Consider the following 16,178-nt stretch of genomic DNA (forward strand, 5'->3'; position numbering starts at 1 on the left):
TGTAGTCAAGACGAGATGACCTTTTGGTAATCCTTTAGTGCTGAATGGCCAACGCGGGGCACAAGACGGTGTGCACATTTTATTTGGCTGTTGGTGTGTCATGTGCATCATGGAAACGTCTTCCCATATGCAGAGCTCGGAATGCAGGGGTGGGTATATCTCGATTTACAGGTAGTGTTTCGTCCGTTATTTACGCTCGGGGAAAGCCGTTCCGTGGCCGGCTCATTGGAGTTGTTTCAACGGAAAAAAAATATCTATTTGTACGTAATTTACCTTCCAGCGGTGACGCTCCTGGTGTGCAGTGGATTGGTTTCAGTTTTGAGCCTCTGCAGGCACGCATGCTCATCTGTGTATATGCCTAGAAAGGTCCAGACGGATGCGGCTTTGTATCCGCGTTTCGTGTATCGAAACACGACGAAATGGGAGAGACGTTTTGAACGTGTGCCTGTCATCTCAAGCACGGCACACTGGGACCACAGGTTTCCGAAGAAGTCGACTCGTTCTTGGCAGAACCAGGTCGAGAGCAACGTCCACCGTAGGCTGTGAACAGAGACGACTGGAGTACGAAGACGGAAGGCACCTGAGTCGCCTCGTCCGCCGCACAACAGCTTCGGGGCGTGGTTGGAAGGGACATTTCAGGGGCAGTCTCACGAATTTAAATCGTGCAGGAGCACGCCTGCCTGGGGAGGACGAAAGGTTCGAGTCTGAACAAGGATTTTCCTTGCTCTTTGGAAAGCAACTGCAGCATTTCAGCCCACGCTAGTGGAAGCCGCACCCTCATTTCTCCCATGTAGAATGGGCCTAGGACTGTTCTGCCCCGGGATGTGCTGTATGTCGAGGCTGCGCACGTCAATTTGTCGCCCCAGGCACTAGACTGTGTAAAGAATTGCAAAGAGACTGGAGCAAAAATTTGTTGAATCGGGATCTAAAATTCTGCATCGACTCCGGTACGCCAAGCAAAATGTGGAAGAAAGTAGGATACACAAGCAGGTTGGACTATCCTCGACAACTGGAAGCTACGACCGACTCGAAAAATGGATTCCGTAAACGTGACCGGGGGCCCGGGGCTGTATCTCGAGACCAAGGTCAAACTTCTCTGTCACGTACCCTCTATATGAAAAGCTTGCAGTGTTTCCTCAGACCGTCAACGATTAAGCAGGGTTGCGACTAGCTGCTTTTAACTCTTTTTTTGGTGTGATGTAAAAAATGCAACTCCAACTTTGAGCGCTCCAGTCTCCCGCTCCGTGACCTCTCTCCCTCCCTCTACGCCGGCAGCGAGTCCCGTGGAGTGTCTTCGACAAAGGAGGGGAACTGGGCGGATAGGGCGTCTTCTTCCAGCTCCTCCGCCGTTTTCTTCTCAAAGCCTGTGCCTCCTGCTTGAAGAACCCGGTAGAAACTCCACAGCATACTCAAAACGAAATGGGCAAGAAGCAACTGCATTGCGTAGAAGGCACAGAACGTGGCCTCGTATACCGCAAAAGAGGCTTCCACCTGTCTGTAGACCTGGACAGGCTTCGAACCATCTTCGCCGGTTACAGTGTCGGCCATGACCACGTACTGACTGAGAATAACTCGGGGTGATTCGGCACTCTCATACCCAGATCCTGGCGACGAAGCTGGTCGATGCGTGACCTTCCAGAGAGAAACAGCCGCCAGGCCCATCTGAAGCGCCCAAAGGACATACACCATAATCTGGAGGTAGAACGAGACGAAAGCGATAAAAGCGTTTTGCTGCCCCGCTGCACAGAGCAGCAGCGTCGCAGTGATGAGCCCCAGAACCGCTCCTGACGTGAACGCGGCTCCGCGGATGTTGAAATCGAAAACAAGAAAAACGGAGAACGCGATCAAAAAAACTGCCCAGAGGGTCACAGCTGTACCGAGAGGGCACCAACAACACTGGCGATATGTTGACTTCTTCCGAGATTTCCCGAGAAGGGGTTCCTCGTCGCCCGGAGCTTCGGGGTCACTGGGCGGTGTGAGCGGCGCCATTTGCTCGAGCAAAGAAAGAAAGCAGAAAAGGGAGGCGAGACAACAGAGCGGGAAGAAACAGTCATTTCCTGTAAAAGGAGGGTGTAAGACAAGGAACTAGCTGGAAGCATGCTACGACATCGTGCACAGTGTACACAGACCTCATATATACCCAGGGAGGCTTGATGACGACAAAAAACGAATGCAAAGGGAGAGAAGAAAGACATGCAGAGGGCTGTGGAAGGGTGAGTTGCCGACGACTGTAATGATGGATAGGAAAAAATGACTGTAAAATGACGGGATGCCTGATAGTCAGGCACAAGTCAGCGAGCCCCAAGCCTGTACACAAGACAAGTGTGCGGGGGAACGCCAGAAATACTGAAGGGAGACTCCGTCATTGGGAAGCACTCCAAGGGTTGTCTTCTTCTGCGCTTGGATTCTGGTCATGAACAGTTCAGCTGGGCATATACTCCTACTCAGAAGACAGCAACTAGCGCCGGATGTTCCACCTCAGGGACGTAGCTGCGGTGTTGAGGGCAGAGTGTTTCCATGACAAGCGCGAACCGCCCTCCGGCAAATTTCAAATCCCCTTAGAATGGAGCAGGCGACCACACCTGCGTGGGGCATGACGAGCTCAGATCTGCAGAAAATGACGGCCACAGACGCTCTGAAACCAGCCAGAGTGTCTCGTTTTCCGACGCAGAGTGCAGGGGCCGAGGGACGTTTGAGATTTGAAGGAAATGCAGAGTCTCCAAAGACAACGAACAACACGCGGAAAATGTGGAGATCAAGCAGTTTTTCTCCCGCGACAAGACATGCCACAGAAAGCCACGAAAGAGGCCAGCCTGATAAAGGACGCGCTGAGCTAGCCGACCCCCGACCGTGTTTATAGGCGGCTGCAAGAGTGCAAGGTTTTGCGTCGATGGTGAGAGGCGAACTGTGGTACTTCTGCTTCGACGCTCTCTGTATCAGTACGAGTCATAAATTGACGAAATAACCGGCATTTTGACTCTAGTTGCAGGTTATTCTTCTAGCTGAAAGCGGTAGAGGAAATTCCGGCGAGGTCCCATCCAAAGTAACCTTGTCAGAGGTGTCTGCCTGTGTAGCCTTGCTCGCTCTGCCCGAATCTTGGGGGAAACCGCTACGCGACGCTTAACTACGACGATCCCCAAACAGCTGAAGACCTCACCTAAAAAGTGTGAAGTGCTGTGTATGCTAAGGTTTCTTTGGAGCAGTCCTGGGGAATGCCCCTTTTTCGCGTGCCGAGTCTCTCATGAGGGAAATAGACGTCTCCCACAAAAAGCAGGCTATACACGAGGCATCTCCAGGCCTCTCTCTATGCGCGCCTTGCGTTGCGCCTGAATTTCGCGTTCTGTCGTCGAGTTTGCACCCTAGCTAGTGGCCAGCAATTTCCAGGAGACAAGATCCCACGGGAAGGTTGGATTATGGCAATCGTGTGGCCGCTGTCTTTTGTTTTTCTTTCGAATTTTTTGGGGGGCCAGGCCAGCATCGGAATCCGAGCGTGTCAAAACAGCCGTAAAACACAGAGCACAGTGTCAGTGCGAGGTGGGTCGTTGACTCTGTCCGCCGAAGACTGGAGTGCCATAGCCCGTTGAACTTTCGAGAAAAGACGCAGTTCATTCTCAGCGCCTTGCACTTTTTTGTCCTTCTTACCACTCGCTTTTTCCCTTCTCATCGATTTTTTCTCGATGCGATGTTGTTCGTCCTTCCCTGCTCTGGAGTTCTGCGTTCCCTTGCCAGTCCACTGCGTCCACAAATTTGCCCCGGTTGACATGGTGCTTCGTTTTCATTGAAATGGACTGAAGCAGATGCGTACACTTTTCGTGGGTCTGGAACAAAGAAACGTCGTCGAGCGGCGGCTCAGTGACACTCACATTTTTCTGCAGCAGTTCCTATATCTACTCGGTGTTTGACTCCCCCGGTGGACGTCAAATTCCAATGCACACTTTCCCTTATGCGAAACAGCGGGCCGCGACAGTTCCCCGGGGTTGCTGAGGCGTCAGAAGCCCTCTTTCATCCAGAGGGAAACTCACTTCTTTGAGAAAATCATGCCACGGTGAGAGAGCTTTGGGGCGTGTTTTTTCATCCGCGTGGTCTGACGGAGTCCGTCCAAGCACCCCAGATTGTGGCGTGTATATCTAGGCGCACTCAACACGCGTATGACCGTCGTATATGCACTTGTGCACACATAGATAAAGGTGTAAAAGTGTCCCTTGTGGAGTTTTAAGCTGCTTCCACGATGAGCTTTCCTTCGCTTTCGTCTGGATGAGTCGCCTCCTCTGACGCGGGAAGCCTGCGTCGCCTTGTGGGTGCCGCCTGTACCGTTTTTTGGTCTAGTTTTTCTACAGTTTTCTACGTCGTCCGCAGAAAGCGACTCTGCCTGTCCGTTTTTTTAAACCGGAAGCTTTCCCCGGGTGTTCTTCATCTAGGTAAAAACTGCACGCGCTGTCCGGTCACCCTGTGCTCGCCGTACTCATCCGGCTCGATACTCGTCTACTTACCCGGTTTGATACTCGTCTACTCATCCGACTCGATACTCGTCTACTCATCCGGCTCGATACTCGTCTACTTATCCGGCTCGATACTCGTCTACTCATCCGGCTCGATACTCGTCTACTCATCCAGTTTGATACTCGTCTAGCCTCCGTTTTCCCGCCATTCCACGTTTCACCACTCTCTGGTGTCAAGTCCGGGACCCGTACGTTCTTTTCGTGGATGCTCCCCTTCCGCCCCTTCGGAAAGGCGGTGCAGAGGTCCCAAGAACACGTGGTCCATGGCGGACGTATCTGTTTTTCCTTCACCGTCGTCTCCGTCCCGTCGCTTGTCACGTGGTTCTCTACCAATGCCACCCGCCTCTTCGTTTGGTCCACCTACTGGCCCATCGCCTAACGGGCTGTCACTCCAACAGACTAGTGTACCGTCGGGTACAGGCGCTTCTGCACGGCGAGGCCGGCCGACGGATCGCGTTGCGTTAAATGTGGGGGGAAAGATCCATGAGACAACCGTTGAAACTTTGTTGAGTGTTCCAGATAGTTACTTCACAGCTCTGCTGTCTTCTGAGTGGCGCGACTCGAGTCCAGGAGGATCTCGCGGTCACGGAGAGCACACGGCCATCTTTGTTGACCGAAATGGAGACCGTTTCACCTACGTCTTGGATTTCTTGCGGGACGGGGTTCTTTTGTGCCCGAAAGAGAAAAGCCTCCTCCAAGGTCTTCGGCTCGAGGCGAAGTTTTTTGCGCTCGAGCCCCTCCTTGTAGAAGTGGACCGAGCCCTGGAGCAGATCGAACTGGAGAATGCTGCCCGTGCGCTCCGCATCGTCACCGCCCGAGATAAGTGAGCAGAACGAATACTCCACACGAAGAAGCGTACAAGGGGTTCTTTACGTCATTGACGGTGGTAGGGTGTATGTACACCGTACACAGGCAGCATTGAGGGAATGGACGCGCTTGGAACTGAGAGTTTCAAGGTAGAGGGGTATAGAATTCCGTATGTTTTCACTCACGAAGAACTCGCGTCGATGGTCTAAGTCGCGAGGACACGCACCTGTGGGGAAACGGGGGATGACGGCGTCACAGTGTCTGCTGTGGCTTCTTTGTTGGACCTTGGTGCCTCCGCTGTGCTTTTTTGTGTCACGCTTTCTCCACCGCGCAATTTACTTCTGCTATTTGTGCGGCACCGTGCGTTTACTTTTCTTTTTTGCCACGTCTGTTCCGTCTGAAACGCACATGTCTCTCTGCTTCCCTTGCCAGGTCCCAAGGAGGCACAGCCCAAAGTGCGAGTGGAGCAGAAGGCTCGCCGTCGTCTGGTTTTTCGCCCGTCTCTTCGCCACTTACGTCTCGGCGCATCCCTGGTGACGGAGTTAGCGAGGCGGATTCGCCTTCTGTCCGTACTCCGTTCGTTCCGTGCAGCACAGGCATTCCGGGCGCGGCGCCAGCCAGTCCTCCCCTCATTCGGCCGCCAAAGGATTTTGTAAGACATCAGCGGGAAAAGCGGTGGGCTCAGCCAACGTTTGCGCGCATGTGCATCCAGGTGATTCCTCTGTACCTGTCGGAGTCATTGCTGGTGTCGTCTTACGAGGACCACGTGCCGGACAGGGGCTGAATTGTGACGTGAGTCGGTCAACCTCCTGCGGATCCGTTCACGAAGCAGCTTTCTGTTTTTTGTGTTTTCAGATGCCACTAGACGCCTCGTTAAGAAGTCCAACGTGCAGCCGAGCTAGCAGCCCGAGTGCCAAAGGCAGCTTTCGCAGTTACTCCCCGAGTGAGATTCCGGAGCGAAGTGACGAGGCTCAGCGGCGAGCACTCATTAATGACGATCCAGAGCCTCCTCCAATCCTGGGGTTGACTGAAGCCGGCGGTGATGCCCGTCTTTGTCTCGGAGACAAGGTCTTCCGAACAGATGCAGATTTCTAACGAAGAATAGAAAAGCAGAGCTGGGCAGTGAGTAGATATCTGTCTGGTGTCGAACATGAAAGCGGGAATGGAAATGTTGGAAGGGGATGCAGTTTTACCAGCCGTGTGTCAATGCATGGAGAAAACCGCATTTGCGGCACGGTCTAGCGTAATGTGTCAGTTTGATTATTTTTTCAGTTCTCGGAGTCGATGGGTAGACATTTTACAGTTTAATCTTTTTTCGGAGAAAAAAGAGAGAAAAGAGACGACAGAAATGTGTCTCATCAACGCATGTCCGCCTTTCGTACTACAGCTTCTGAAGGCCGGTGTTGTACAGAAAGAAACTTCTGTGAAGAGTAGCAGATCTAGGCATCACCTTGGAGGCAGCCTGGAGCACAGTAGATTTATCAGCAAAGGCCTTATGCATATCGGTGTGACAGCTCGACCGCACTGACAGGGGGATAGCGAATCCAGAGGCTAACGTACGAATCTTCAGGAAGACGCAGAAAGCTCTAGTTTCCTGAGTAATCCCTTCGGCGAAGGCTACCAATATGGAGCACCCACTTGTTTTATGTGGTGGCGTTGTTACTTAACGGCTGAGGCCCTCTCTGGCTGGTGGCAGGCTGAGGTCTCGCTGTTTCTTAGCTCTCCTGCGAAGCGTGGAGCGTCACTATCCGTTTTCGGCTGTGAGGCTCCATGGCGTGTTTCGCTAGCCTAGTGCGCAGCGGAAAGCTGGTCTGCTCTCCCATTCGACTCAGCTCTAGCGTGTATGCGCGAGTCTCTGCTGAAGAGCTTTCTATTCGATTCCGTGGCGTAGCCTTTCCGAATTGTCCAATAGAGCTCCGAACGCTCATCGAAACCCGATATGCAGAGAGAGCAGTCCTGTCCCCATTCGTTTCTCGGTTATTTTCTCGGGTTTTAGGGCGCGGAGGAGTCGATTCACGGGGCTTTTGTATCTCTAGGGTCACCGTTTCCGTCACTCTAGTCTCGACCATGCGACAGCCACAACTCAGGAGTCTGACATGTCAGTCGAATGGTGCGATTGTCTCACGCAGAAGCAGCGATCACTGAGCGCGCGGTTCGATGCTTACCAAACTAGCAAGGCAATAGAAAAAAAGCAAAAACGATGTAATGCAGCAGAGTGTTAAGTGGGGTAGGCCGACAGTCTTTCGTCTGTAGCAGTGCAGCTGGCGATGGAAAAAAGGTGGTAGGGACGAACAGCGAATCACGGCTTTCGGCACTCGTTTTCCCGGGTCGGAACAAAGGGCTCTTTTTCGCCGCAACATGGTGTTGCTTGAATTGACATCCGCGCAAGATGCGGTGGCATTGTGAGTGCAGAGCAGATGGTCAGGAATGGGCCCTTCAATCCCTCCTTCGCCGAGGTCACAGATTAAACAACTGGTCTCGCGATTCCGTTTTTTCGGACACTTACAGGTTTTGTCCTGAGTGAAAGGGCGTTATTCCTGCGTTTGTTTGCGCCAATTTTCGCTATTTCAACGCCGGACTTCTCTCCCAACTGTCTCGTTAGTTGGCTGAGACCCTGTGTCAATTCCGTTACTCGCGAAAGGGTATCTCGCGAGTATGGGTTCAAGGCGCCGCCAGCACACTGCTGGATCCTGTTCGCCTTTGCACGCGATTAAGGTTGCCTGTAAGCAAACACGCCAGCCAATACAGCGTCCTCTTGTACGCGTCACCGCATCACCGAATACATTTTTTTCGCCGTTAGCCCGTTTGATCGAGCGTGATGATCTACCGAGGCGGGAGCGTACGCGAACGGCATTGCCGAAAGATTGTGTGAACTACTTCACAGTTCACGTAGGAGGATGGGACATCCGACCTCCTGCCCTAAAGCAAATGGCTCGGAGGCTCCTGTAACTATCCTCTGTGGTTCCTCAGTAGTTCCCACCCAAGCCTGTCAGGTTGCAGCAACTGACTCACCCGTTTGCGTCGATGTGCAGCTGAGGCATCGACAATTTTGACCACTTACCGGAGAGCACAAGAGTTAGAGACGGCGAGGCTTCGATGACGCTTCCGTGGTCGTTGCCACTTTCATCTCTGCACAAGAGACTCGAGTTGGAGTGGCTTCACATCGACGGCTTCAACACAGTGGCAGGCCACCAGAGGGGCCCCTCATTCCGGGGGATGCTGTGGATCGTACCGTTTCCCTTTGTGTCGTGTTGAATATAGCGGGATTCCAACAGCATTCGGGGATCTGGTACAGTGTCGGTGTGTAAGCATCCCATAGCTCCACCACGGAACTAACCGAAAAAACCGCATCCACTTGAAACTTCATTCTTTGTGTCAAGCACTCCGAAGCATCTCGCGTGTCTTGTACGGATGAGGGGCCCGGCTGATCTTTCCGGTGTGTTGAGGCGTGCCCGCTGGCCTTCGTTCGAGGCACCGCAAAGTAAACTGTCCCGACAAAAGCCTCTTAACCGACGAACTACAACACATCTTTTCAGCTGTAGTGTCGTAGTCCTCATCCTAAAATCTCGGCTGTGATGCAAAAAAGACAACAAGCGACATGTCAGGGAAAAAGGGGGAACAACCCGATCCGCCCGTCAACAAAATCTCGGAAATGCCTGACCTGTGTCGGCAGTCGGACTTGGAACGTTCCCGAGGCCGGTCGGTCTTCTCTCACACGTGATTTTGCATCGCGCTTGCGGCAACGCGCTTTACAACCAGATGGAGACGGTAGACCATACGATCCACTGATAAGGAAGTTCCACGGGGAGGAAATGCATGTCTCCGCCGTCATCACGGAAAAACCAATGGACCTTTTTGTATGGCGTCAAAGGTCAGGTCGAGTTGTTCAAACGGTTTGGCAGGTCCAGGAACTCCCGTAACATTTCCTTTTCTCGTCAGTCAATGGGTTATCTTGAGGTACAATTAGGGGTTTCTCTACCTAACGGTTTTAGCATTCGTCTTCGCTAGGGGTTAGCAATGCACGCCCTCCTTGCACTGTACAAAGTGTTGAAATTGCCTGTAACTCAAAGTAGAGGAATCCTGCCGATGACAAACAGAAACGGTGTACGCCACTAACAGACAAGCATATCCCTGATTTCTGGTCGCTTACTTTATCCGGACCAGTTCAAAGGCCACCTAAAGAAGCCTCTCTCGCAGCAATCGGGGACAGTTCCCTCAGATGACACCACCAAACCCGCTGCATGGCGAGAAGCCCTTCGGCCGCATGGGGCGTCCGGCGGAGAGGTCTACCCGTTTCCAGTTTTACTGTCGGGATCGGTCACTCGATTCTGAAGGAGACAGCAGCGTTGCAGAGGGCAGCTGTCCTGCTACATTTGGGACTGGTTTGGGCCTGGTTCACGTACGTGGACTGGAGGGCAGAGCACTCTCTACTGGTGGATCGAGAACCGAAAATTCTTATTCTCCAGCAAACAGCCCGGAGCGACGACAAGCTGCGCACGGGGCAACTGCAACATTCACAACGGAAACATCAGACGGTGACACCATTGAAACCGGTGGGGTGGCGCGGCCCTGTGGGAACGACGAGGATTTGGACAGTGCTCTTTCGCTTTCTCGCTTGTCCACAAGAATCAACGGCGTTCGGACTACACCATGTATTGACAAGAATGACCGAAGCGAGTGCTTCAGCTTTGCTAGGGGCGAACGGAGAGATAATGATCCTCTTTGTTCTCTCCTCCAGTCGCCGTCGCCGCTGGTCGCCGCACTTGAGGGATGCATAGGTGAAGCGGGTGAGTTTCCTGTAACTCCGGATAGCGCCTCTGACTCACCGCCAACGAGTACTGATGGGTTTGAAGGACTTCGTTTCGTCAAGCCACGCATGTGCTCGAGTAATCCGTTTTCTTCCTCTACTGAAGACTCCGCCTTAACTCCGGAGTTCGACATCGATAAGTTTCTTGCTAGAGCACAAAGCGTAGTCGACGGAAACGGAGATGCTCCGCTTTCCCTGCACTCAGAGGTGTTTGTGGGCAGTTATTTCAGAGAAGACAAGACGTCGGATTTGGCAGTCGAACCAAAAATAACGGGACAGCAGCAGACGAATGAGAAAAACTTGATTCGTTTGCATCAAGACATTTCTGTTCTGGAGGACATGGTGGAGCAGACAGATCGGAGATTGAAAGGACTTGGAGAAATTGCTCTAAAAACTGAATTTTCAGTCTTCCCGCTTTCAGTCGAGCATTCGGTTGAACGAACGCCTCAAAAGGATGCTGAGGATTTTGAGAGCGTTACACGGCGTGTAGCCAAGTTCAGTCAAGCGGACTCGTCAGAAGCCGATTCGTATCCGGCTACCTCCCTACCCACTGACAAATTCTCGCAAACCGATTTCCTACCATATCCTTCGCGAAAACTGGAATCGCGACAGGAAGTGGGAGAGGAAGTGGCAGGTGGGCGTCAAGACAAACGTGATATTGGAGGCGATTCGACCAAAACCAGAATGACACTGGCGAATTTGAAAAGCCCCCGGAACTCCAAAAGAGATAGAGACAGCTACCCGCGTGCCGCGTGGGCCTTCAAAGGTGTTGAGTCTGAGCGGCTTCGTCTCCCCGGTCCGGATACCAGGAAAGGACCGGGGATCTTCAGAGTATTTCCGTATACAGTTCCCGATGGTTTGAGAGAGGTTCCTCACTGCAGCGACACAGCTCCCCGACTACCGGGTAAGTTGTCCCAGCTTTCGTGAGATGGAGAGCCCGGTGACAAGGAAATACAGACTTAGTGAACCTCATCACATTGGGCAAGTAACACTGCGCGTTGTCTCATACATCATAGGCAGCGACACTTTAAGCGACACTCAACAGTTGAACCTGAAGCCGAAAGCACTGTTCACGTTCTCCGTGAGTCGCGATCGCACCATATTTGGCGTGCGCACCTTTTCTGTCGCGTGCCGACCCTACCTGAACAGGTGTGTATTGGCATCGAATTTTCAAATTCGCCGTGCATTTGCGGATATCTGTTGGTTGCTGCGAGACACTCCGAGCTCCCTGGATGCATTTTCGTGCGGCACTGCGCAGCAGAGGTGCTCCACAACGTAGAGGAAGATCGACAAGTTCCCAGGGGTCGTGGACTATCCGCCCCAGCTTCGTCCGAAGGCGGAAAGCTTACCGAGAACCCAGACACTATTCGTGGTGCGATATTCGATCCCTTCCGTCGCCCATTGCTCTACGGCAGCCAGCAAAGGCCTCACGCCGACCCTCGGCTCCATCCCCTGATCTGTGCAGACGGATTCGTCTCGAGCGCGGCGAGGCGCAGCAGCGCCTTTGAAAATGTGGCGTGGGTCCAGCCTTGCTCACCAGGGGGGAGCAGTGATGCCGCACAAGGCGACGGGTGTTGTCACAGGGGAGACTTCTTGCATAGCGTTGCCGGGGAGTCCGCCGCATCCGGTCAGCGGTGTCCCGCTTACCCGCGTGGGTACAGTGACAGTCAAGAGGTCCGCCAGCGCCGTTTTGCAGAGTTCGAAACCCCTCGCGCCGACTCTGCGCTGCAGGGATGTCCCAGAGAGGCTCCACGCGACTACGCGCGTCGACTCCCTTCACTACCGTTGACTGTTGGGCCGACCAGTGACGCAGGAGAGGGACGGAAAGAGGTTCGCAGTTCGTCGCGGTCGGAAACGTGGACTCAGCCACGTGCAGTGAGGTCCAGATTCGCGGAGACTGCCCCGCGTTGGCGGAATGAGGAAAACAGCGAGAGCCGGCACGGAGTCGGTTTCCGTGCTCCGGCACAGATGTGGACCTGCTCAGCATACAGCACACGTCCTTTTGGCTGCGAAGAGAGATCACGCGCATCGCCACACGCATGCGCAGAATGCTGGTCAGAAACTTCTTCGGCAGCTTCTGGACTTCCTCCTGACGGCCACTGGCAAGCGCACGAGACGCCGCTGGGCGACGCCGATGGGATCCGGGATCTTGATAGAGACAACCCGTCTCGGCACTGCAGCTCAGAAAAAGCTTGGGTCCAGCCTAGAGGTGAGCGGGCTGCGCATGAGGCATGCCACCCCCTCAAGTGTCCGTTTTATGCAGATCCGTCAGCTCCGCAAAACACGGGGGAACCCTTGGCAGCCTTCCGCCACAGCCCTGTCGGAGTCTCCAGACCCTGGCAGAGGCCGGGATGGGGACTGCGGTTTGAGCAGGACCCACGCTACGACGGGCGTGCCCGCTGCCGCCGTTGCGTGCCCAGAATTTCTGGCACGGCTTTCCTCGGCCAGGAACCAGCGAACCATACTTCCTCGGCCCGATCAAACGCGGAGTCTGTCGCTGGGCTCAGAGTCTCCACTTGTTCCCCCTGGACAAGCGCCTGCGGCGACAGCACGTCCGAACGCAAGCGCTGTGTCCAGCAGTCGGAAGACTCTCCCACCGTGAACAGTCATCGAGAATCGACTCAGGCTGCTGGCCAGGCAAATCCCAGGACCCCCCCGCATTGTGGGCAACGTGAAAAACACGACGTCTCCAGTCAAGTCTCGCCGTCAAGCAGGGAAGTGATGGCCGCGGGCGCACCAAGCTGCAGCAGGGACGATCCCCTCGTTAAACTGCGTGAGAGCGCTTGCTCGCCGATACCGAGTGTCCCGCCGGTGCTCGTGGATCAAAAGAGGGAGCCGCTGAACAGGCCGTCGACTTTGTGTCGATCTCCTGCAGAAAAAGACAGTCTACTTCAGCACACTGCTGATTCGGCCTTCGGGCCCAGCTGTTCCTTCCAGCAGTCCAAGAATCCCCGGCGGTCGGCACGCGATCTGCGCACAGTCCTGAACGGCACAGTCCTGAACGACGCTGCCACCGGAACTTCCCCAGTTTCCCGCGGACCTATGGCCACAGGCGCCTCCCCCAGGCCTACAGAGCCTACGGAACACGACCGCCACGGCACCTTTTCTGTAGCAGGAAGCGCCACAGTCCCTCCGGCACAGCGGATAACTCCGCAAGACGCCTTCGCTTCCTCCCACGTTGTCGACGTTCCACTTGACGTCCAGCAGATCTTATCCCGAGCCTCGGCCATGGAACGGGAAAGGATCCCTTCGAGTGCTCATCGTGGAAACGGAGGAAACACCCCAGCTGCAGGGAGCCGGATGGAGACATCCGCCACTGATGGGGTTCAGCGGCCATTGGAAGCGCACTCGGCCTTAACTCCGACAACTCGAGAGGTTCTTGAAGCAGCCGCCACATGTCATCAATCTGGTGAGATGGGGCACGCTCTCACTAGGAAATCATTCACACGAGGCGAATCTCCAGTATGGCCAAGGACAGGAAATGGGGGAATCTCACGAGTCCCCGGAAATTCGCCGCCCGATGCTACGTTTTCCTTGCCCGAACCGCACGTATCAGCATGTCGATGACTGTCCGCTGTACACGGGACTTAACAGGTGTCTCTTCAGGGTATTTGTAAGAGTGTCAGGACCACGTGGGAGCAGTTTAAAGCGTAAACGCCACTGAACCTCAAACATCAGTAACAGATTGATGCCCTCCATCATGTTCTTCCCTGTTGGTACGTCGCAAAAAGGGCTGCCTGATAAAAGCGGCTACTTTGTTTGGGCATTCTACAGACGCGCCACAGAGTAACGAAACTTGCAAGCAAATCATTAGCACCCTCAACCAGGCAATCCAGAGGATCGAAGGGCGCACACACCCGGCCCAGGACTCTCCCTTGTCCCCCGAAAATGTGTCCAGGTAAAATCTTTGGTTTTTGGCATCTCCTCGACTTAAGAGACAGCCTCTGTCGCTCGCAAAACCAGAGACACGTGCCTCAAGCACACTGCGCAAAAGGCAGGGCTGCCACAGTCATGCGCCAATGTTATCCTGTGTACCGTGTCGCCGAGGCGCGCGCTGTGGAGGAACAGGTTTTGGCCTGTGTATCCCGTTTGTCGTTGTTGACCTAATTGAGGGCGAAGGCGAAAAACAGAAGGCATACACCTTTTCTGAGCGCTCCCGCGCGTGGGAGTGCCTGAGGAGTCCCCGCTCTGAGGCAGATGCCAGTTTTAGTTTGTACTGCAAGAACGCAAGTGTACGGGAAGGCCACGTCAGTCTGTAAGGTGTTAGGGCACGCCTAGGACGCGTCCGTGTCCTGTGTCGTCCCTCGTGCTTCACCAAATCAGGCAAGAAACGATGGGCATGTCCCTGGACAAGTCTTCAAGTTTGATCGATTCGTCAAATCCGCTAGAGACTGCCAACCCCCGGGCTGTACTCGATCACCGGGGACTCGACGCCGCCTCGCTAGCTTCCTCAGCCGCCTCCTTAAGTCGTCACCATCTGAGCCTCGAGCTAAAGGAGGTCCAGGAGATGCTGATAAAACTCATGGAACCTGACGTTGAAACCCCGCAGAAGAGATGCAGGAAGCCCGCTTTTGACCTGTCCTCTCCTCTAAACGGAGATGCCGAGCAGGCAACAACTTGTACGGAACGCGACGGCGGAGCTAGCGTGCACAGTTCTGGTTGTTGCCATGATCGTTTTTCCAGAGAAGAGGTTTGCTTTTCGGTGCCTGCGGTGTGCATGCATACGCCGACGCGGGCTTTAAGACGCGTTGCCACGCCGACCGACGGGACTGACGCGAAAGGCTGTGGAAGGCCGATTTTCTTCGAAAGTCCAGTCAAAGTAGAGCGCAGACCTTTCGCTCGCGGTGGTGCCCAAAGAGACCAAGACGCGCTGTTGGATTCGCGCGAGCGACAAGACCGCGGGGAACGGGATCGGCCAGTGCCGCTTGCTCGGGCGGCAACCTGGGCGTTGGGAGAAACTCGGACGAAATCGCAAGAGCACGATCTAAGTAGGCCCTCCTCACAGAGGAGAAGCACTGCGAGGACCGTAAGGAGAGTTCGGTCTATGCCGATTGCCCCCGGTCCTCGAGAAGCCAACCGAGGAAGGCTGCGTGAGGCTCTTCCGCAAAGAATGCGTCCTCGTGACAGCGTGTCTGTTCGGCGAAACGCCGAACAGGGAGACACACCATCCATCCAGGTGTTCTCGGCGACTGCACAGCGGCAAGAGATGGTTCGGTGGGGACCAGGAGAGAAGCGAGTCAAGGGGTGTAGACGGTCGTCGAGACCGCCCCGTCCAAACGAGAGGAAAGGTAAGAGGAAACTCTTCCCAGCGAACCGTAGCTGAAGCAACTTCACCTAAGCGTTTCCTATTCGGTGGAGGGACCGTTCAGCAGAAATGAAATGCCGCATGGTCGGGGAACGTTTTCGTTCCCCTTGGCCCTGAACGCCGGTCCTCTTGGAGGCATCACAGTGGAGCACGCCTGTCCATTTCGCGTTGCCACTTTCGTGTTCAGCGGAATTTCGATTTCTTCCCGAAGGCAGCATCTCGACAGCGAGTACAACATCAGATCCCAGGGAACCAAGCGTGTGTACGGAAATGTCTCACAGCTGGGACAGTGCGCAGAGACTGGAGTCCCGCTACCTAGAAGAGAGACTGGTCCTCTCGACAGGCGCGTGTTCCGAGAGGGTGTCGTCACTGCGAGGCGCCTCCAGGGGTCGGGGCACACAGAGGCTTGCGCGGCGCAAGTCCCCCGACTTGGCCGATGGGAAGTGGAAAGCAGGCTTAGCGGCCGACCTAGCGCAAGGTGAAGCGAGAGATCAGTGGTCGAGTCCGCGTGAGGAGAAATCCAGGCACAGTCACGCATGCAGTTCCTGTCCTCGAACAGAGGAGCGGCAGGCCTCAGGTCAGACAGCCGGGAAATCCGCAGGGCCGAGACCACAGGTCATCCCGAAAGGCGCGGGGTGGATGTCAACCTTGGAGAAGACTGGCCAGAGTCGTCTCGAAGAATCCGGGGCTGCGCAGTCCAACCTTTCCTGCCTCTGTAGGGCTGACAAGGTGTCTGATCCTTCGAAACGACGGACCCGAT

The 16,178-nt window shown here is 54.6% G+C and overlaps 3 protein-coding genes across 3 annotated transcripts; 2 read left to right on the forward strand and 1 right to left on the reverse strand.

The window, feature by feature from the left end:
• Nucleotides 1–1,263: 1,263 nt before the first annotated feature.
• On the reverse strand, nt 1,264–1,989 carry NCLIV_017130 (conserved hypothetical protein; the record flags this gene model as incomplete). The annotated part of the gene is made up of 1 exon (XM_003881905.1): nt 1,264–1,989. One exon carries the CDS (start codon nt 1,987–1,989, stop codon nt 1,264–1,266), a length of 726 nt encoding a protein of 241 aa, XP_003881954.1.
• A 2,773-nt stretch (nt 1,990–4,762) lies between these two features.
• NCLIV_017140 (hypothetical protein) lies at nt 4,763–5,326 on the forward strand (the record flags this gene model as incomplete). Its single annotated transcript, XM_003881906.1, has 1 exon — nt 4,763–5,326. One exon carries the CDS (start codon nt 4,763–4,765, stop codon nt 5,324–5,326), a length of 564 nt encoding a protein of 187 aa, XP_003881955.1.
• Nucleotides 5,327–9,525: 4,199 nt separating this feature from the next.
• On the forward strand, nt 9,526–13,680 carry NCLIV_017150 (conserved hypothetical protein; the record flags this gene model as incomplete). Its single annotated transcript, XM_003881907.1, has 2 exons — nt 9,526–11,017; nt 12,098–13,680. 2 exons carry the CDS (start codon nt 9,526–9,528, stop codon nt 13,678–13,680), a joined length of 3,075 nt encoding a protein of 1,024 aa, XP_003881956.1.
• Between the last annotated feature and the right edge of the window lie 2,498 nt (nt 13,681–16,178).

The sequence above is a fragment of the Neospora caninum genome, chromosome VI, assembly GCF_000208865.1.
Source record: "Neospora caninum Liverpool complete genome, chromosome VI".
Lineage (NCBI taxonomy): Eukaryota > Apicomplexa > Conoidasida > Eucoccidiorida > Sarcocystidae > Neospora > Neospora caninum.